Source organism: Armigeres subalbatus, chromosome 3 (genome assembly GCF_024139115.2).
Source record: "Armigeres subalbatus isolate Guangzhou_Male chromosome 3, GZ_Asu_2, whole genome shotgun sequence".
Taxonomy (NCBI): Eukaryota; Metazoa; Arthropoda; class Insecta; order Diptera; family Culicidae; genus Armigeres; species Armigeres subalbatus.
Genome location: NC_085141.1, coordinates 244,780,048 through 244,785,835, shown reverse-complemented (window position 1 = coordinate 244,785,835; position 5,788 = coordinate 244,780,048). Strand labels below are relative to the sequence as shown.

The 5,788-nt window shown below is 40.8% G+C and overlaps 1 protein-coding gene across 1 annotated transcript; it reads right to left on the bottom strand.

Moving 5' to 3' along the window:
- Positions 1-2,665: 2,665 nt before the first annotated feature.
- On the bottom strand, positions 2,666-5,560 carry LOC134222238 (H/ACA ribonucleoprotein complex subunit 4). Its single transcript, XM_062701379.1, has 4 exons — positions 5,344-5,560; positions 3,877-5,210; positions 3,368-3,535; positions 2,666-3,301 (listed from the first exon to the last, which is right to left on the bottom strand). Exons 1-4 carry the CDS (start codon positions 5,354-5,356, stop codon positions 3,239-3,241), a joined length of 1,578 nt encoding a protein of 525 aa, XP_062557363.1. The 5' UTR covers positions 5,357-5,560; the 3' UTR covers positions 2,666-3,238.
- Between the last annotated feature and the right edge of the window lie 228 nt (positions 5,561-5,788).

Genomic DNA, 5,788 nt, shown 5'->3' with positions numbered 1-5,788 from the left:
CCAACAGGAATTCCTCGGGAAATTTCTTCAGGAGACTTCCCGAAGTAATTAGAAGCTCCATCCAAAAGAAGTTATAAGAAGCTCCATCAGGAATTTATCTGGAAGTTGATCTAGAAATTTTACCGGAAGTTCCTTCAGAAAATTCTCTGGATGTTTCTTCAAGTATTTCACAGTAAATTTTGAATCCCAACAGGGTATTCTTTAAAAAGAAATTTGGAAGAATTCTCGCTTAACTTTTCAAAAGGTCCTAAGTAACATTTTTTTCATGAATTAATTTGAATACTGCAATCAATAGCTTTCATGTTGTTCTGTTGATTGCGCTATTCAAATTAATTCACGAAAAAAATGTTACTTAGGTCCTTTTGAAAAGTTAAGCGAGAATTCCACGTGAAAATTCAGTTAAAAACCCGACTCAGGACAAAATCTAGGGGAAACTCGTCATGAAAAAATTAAATAATTTTAAAGAGAATATTTTCTTGAATTCTAAGAATTTTTATGTTACAAAAATAAACATTATTCCATATCAGTAAAACAAGGAGATTATTGAATTTACAAACCTATTGGATTTTGAAATTTCTCGCTAAGAATTTTAATATTGAAGACATTTGAAGACATTTATAAACGACTGTGAAGACATATGAAAATATCTTCTGGCATCCCTGGTTTAAGGTCACTCCTTACGGAATCCAAGTTTCAAAGTGCCTGCGTTTTCGGGGGCACACACTACTCGATACGGAAGCAACGCACAACTGTCATTTTTATTATTTCACGCATGCTGCGACGCAGCAAAGCTAAATCAACAAAAATGACAGTTGTGTGCCGCCTCCGTATCGAGTGGTGTGCCCCCGAAAACGCGAGCACTTTGAAACTTGGATTCCGTGAGGAGTGTCCTTAAAGATTACGTAACTCTGAAATAGACCTGTGCGCCGCCGCGCCGGCTTAAAGCCCCAAACGCAATATAACGGAACGGCGACGGAAACGGCAAATTTGACAGAAAATATATGGGCTAACTGTCAAATTTTCCGTTTCCGTCGCCGTTCCGTTGTATTGCGTTTGGCGCTTTAGGGTCTGTCTCATTAAGAGAATTAAACTGAAATTAAACTTAAAAGTGACATTTCAGTAACTATCAAATAACCCTGCCCGCAGAGCAAGATTACTTTTGACACTGCTGTGCAGTAACCAACACGAAAGAAGCGAAAACAAAGCAAGAATCACCATTTTTCTGTGGGGGCTGCCTATCCGATTCTGTTTTTTCGCACTTGTATACAAGTTTGATAAATTTGTTATCATGGCTTGTTATGATTCGGAACAGTTTTTGCCTCTCTTTTATCGTTGTTCGTTATCTATTGAGAGCAAGGAATGTAAAATAACAACATTGCCAATGACAACAACATTGTCCTCTCTTGTAAATGTTGGGACAAACTCAACTCGCAATAAGCGTTTGTCCCAAACTGCAACAGAATAGGACAATGATCGCCTGCCGCTCATTTTGAGAAGTAGTCGGTTTCCGATGATGTTTTTGGTTAAATCAGTATCAGTTATCATAGCTTAGACATAAACTTAACCATCTGTACACATGATTTGTGTTTGACTTCTGAAATATACAAGTTATCGCAGTTTGAAAAGTTCACAACAATTACCTCTCCATGTTTGTTGCAAATAAAATGGAACGCAACAATGTCTTTATCCTCTGCAGATGAGGACAAAGAGTTATCGCTATTCTCTTTTGTCGCTTGTTTTTCGCATTTTTCAGCGACAATTACATTCCTTGATTGAGAGCGATTTCTGCAAACCCTGCCAAAATCCAACCGCACTGGACGATGGCCGTAATGTGACCCACGTTGCGGACAGAAATAGAAGGTTCTGCCAAAATGATCCGATACCCTAGTTTAACGTTGATAATCAGAAAATTCAATGAAACTGGCAAATTAGTGGAGAGTTAACGAGTCGATTGATATATAAATCTCAAAAATCCATCGAAAGATGAATGCACTAGTAACGTTTAAAATCTTACATGATTTCGTGATGGTCCTCAATAGGCCCGGATTCCCATAGTGTTATATTCCGATCGACTCAGTTCGACGAATCGAGGTGATATCTGTATGTGCGTATGTATGTGTGTGTGTGTGTACAAATTTTGTAGACACCCTTTTTAGAACTTTGCATTACCCGATTTACTCGCAACAAGTTGCATTCAACGGGGAATGCGGTCCCATTGTTTGCTATTGAAAATTGCCCCGATCGGACATTGCATTTCGGAATTGGAATTGAAAAATCATTGTTTTTTCCCAAAGGTACCCCCTTGGAAAAAAAATCAAAATTGAAAAAAAAATCTAGTGTGGTGGCAATGCATAGTAATTAATGCAAACACATACAAAATGATATAAAATATGCGATCTATTCCCCAAAAGTGCTTTTTTGACCTTTCTTATGTGATTTTTTCAGTACATTTTGCGATGTACGAGAAAGGCATCATCGCCGCTAGGTGGATTAATCTGGATTTTTTCATTAAGACCACATTGTATACAATGGACATACACGGACACAAGAACACAAAAAGACAGGACACTTTGACAATAAATAAAAGTTACATCGTAAGATCAACATACATACAACACTGTTCAACAGGATTTTCGAAGAAAATATAACTAAAAATTCTAAACGGTTGTACAATAAGTAATTATAACTCTATATCTTCATCTTCTTAATGTAAAAGAAAACAAAATGTGTTTGACCTAAAAATAAACCTGAGACAACTTTTTCAGATGTCTCGTTCTTACGATATGATAATAAGTAGATTGACAAAACTTAATCATAATCGAGCAAACGAACGTCCAACCTCAGCATTAAAACCGACAACTTAATTCACTTTGTTTCGGTGGACTTCTACGCAAGGGACTATAAATTGAACGTTAGTAAAATGACTTTAATTCTGCGTTTGAAGTTTAAAAATATCTAAATCTGGACTTGGTAAGCTTTCATTCTAGGAAACAAATGCACTTTTTTCTCCTCGTGATTGCGCGAGGCCGATTGGAACCTTACCAAAACTTTAAGAAATAAATCAACGAGAAAACGGTTGAAGCACCTAACAAATAGGTGCACAGTCCTAAGAGGAATAGCTCGTCTCCTCAGAAATGAGAGATGGTAAGGGGGTTTATCAAGTATGAAGTACCTCGTTCCTTCTCCAGGATGCACGACGAAAATTGATTCGTTGCGAGATTTGTTATTTTAAAGCAGTTTATTCTGCTTCCTCCTCTTGTTTTTTGTCCTTCTTCTTCTTCTTTTTCTTGGTTCCCGATGGCTGGAGGAAAAGAAAAAAAACATTTAGTTAGACGAAGGGACCAAAGGATAAAACATGATTTCTTACCTCGTCACCGGCTTCAACCTCGACTGTTTCAGCGGTTTCAGGAGCCTCCGGCGCTTCGTCGTCCTTCTTGTGTTTCTTCTTTTTCTTCTTCTTCTTCTCACCATCGTCCACTTCCATGGCTGAAGCTTCCAACGATTGATCAGCTACGCTACCGATGCTCAGTTTGCGCTGAAAATGAAGATTGATACCGATTAGAATTGGATGAAAAAAAAAACTTGGTTAAATCCTGCTAGAATACCGCAGCTTCAAAAGTAGTAACCGTCTATTCAAATTGTCCTATAAGTAATGTCTTTTGCTTTTTACCATATTTGTTAATAATAATCACAAGTAGCAAGTAATGTTGATCCACGTTTTCCTAAATTTATGTTGGACTGAATTACATTGGTCGTGGACCAGTCCCACATAAATAGGAAACCCAACAAAGATGCATCCAAAGGCTGCCAGACAACGCAAGCTCAAAGCCATGTTAAAATCTAACTATAGAGAACAAAACTAAGTTATTGACTTACCTTTCCTCCAAACTCCTCCTGTGCGTCGGCTGGCGGACTACTTCCGTTAGTATCCTTGGCCGGCGCTGCCGGTTTATTGAAATCGACATAGCCGGTTAGCCACTCCTTCGGCGTCTTATCGTTTGGTTTGCCATACTTGTCCAGTTTTCCGCTGGCAATCAGTTGTTTCTTCATCGAAGCCTTCGGTCCCAAGCCCCACTTGCGGGGATATGTATCCCGTTCCATAATAACGCGCTTGATCTTGGCGCACACACCGTGGTCACAGCTGGCCATCGTAGCCGTAGTCATGAGTGCAATGGCCAGTGCCACGGCTTCTCCCTTCGTGGTCACTATCACAATCTCCTGGTCCATTTCGATTCCATCCTCGTAACGCAAAACACCGGGAAGCATAATCTTGGCCCCATAGCAAACGGCATTCACCGAGCTATCCTTCATGATAATCCGCTTATGGCCGATCAAAAGACCCTCCAGGGGCTTGATCACCCTCCGAAGCATGGTTTCGTCCTTATGATTATCGTACAGATACTGAGCATCCAGAACGTCATGCATGGTGACCATTCCGTCCTTTTCCGACTGAATGCCGGAGCGAACGCGACGCAGTTCCAACATCTGGCCACCCACTCCGGTTACCAGACCTAAATGAACACACATGGTACGAATGTAGGAACCGGCTTCACAGCTGACCCAGAACACACCCATGTTCCGTTGATCGTCATAATCCAGCAACTTGGAATCATAAACCGTACGAACTCGAAGCTGACGCTTCACAGCCGAAATCAAGGGAGGTCTTTGGAACAGTGCACCGCGGAGCTTCTCGAGTCCCTGGTTAACCTTGGCCACCGACTCTACGGCCGAGTGCAATTTAAAAACGGCCACATATTCTTTACCAGCACTCTGCTGACTTTTTACGAGACGCGTCGCTCTGTCGATACAGACAATCAGACACCCCGTCACTTTTGGATCCAGTGTTCCCGAGTGACCGGTCTTATCCACCTTCAAAATTTTCTTGATCCATGCCACCACTTCGTGTGAACTGGGATTAGAAGGCTTGTCCAGATTGATGAATCCGGACGTTACATATTCCTTAATCTTTCGATTCAACGGTGACGATCCAAACGGCAGAGGAGTATAATGATTGGTCCGGACATTTAAGCGATCGAAATTCTTCAACAGCAGCGGCCATTTCGAGGTGTCCAACTTGGCAATGGCCTCCGAGGGTTTGATCTGGAAGTTACCGGACTTTTGAATCTCACCCAAATTCTCAATCTCCGCTCCCGGCTCCTGTTTGATCTTCTTCTTTTTCTTCTCCTTCTTAATGGTTGGGGATCCCATTTCTAAAATTTTCGAAATGACCCATCATAAGATCCGGCAATAATGTAACGATCTGACAGGACGCAGGAACCTCGTGATGGAAACCACGAGATTCCAAACGTTGCACGATCGAGTGGAAACAACAGTAATACCTACCATAATCCGACATTTTGCTGTTTATCTGGTAGTTGTTCACTTTAGGCACCAGACTTTACTTCCAAACATTCAATTCCGGAGCAAATCCTTACAAAAAATCCACTAATTCCAAAACTAACACGCCATTCGGTTCTTTATGAAGAATGGCCGCCCTGCTCTCACCACAAGAGACCAAAATATTATGAGAGAAACACGCGTGTTGAACGCTGATCGACGATTGAGGTTATGTTTTGATTTGACTGACAGTCGAAAGTGCAGTTGTGTGCGTGCGTGTTTCAATGTTTCAGGGGTGTTTCAAAACTCGCTGGGAATTTAAAAAAAATTAACCACACGCTCGTCCAGGCGACCTCAATTTTGGGTGAACTTAACTCAATTTCATAAGTTGTTCTAAAACGTCAAACGCTGAGTAAGAGAGATTTATGAAGTTGAGTGACTGTTACTCAAA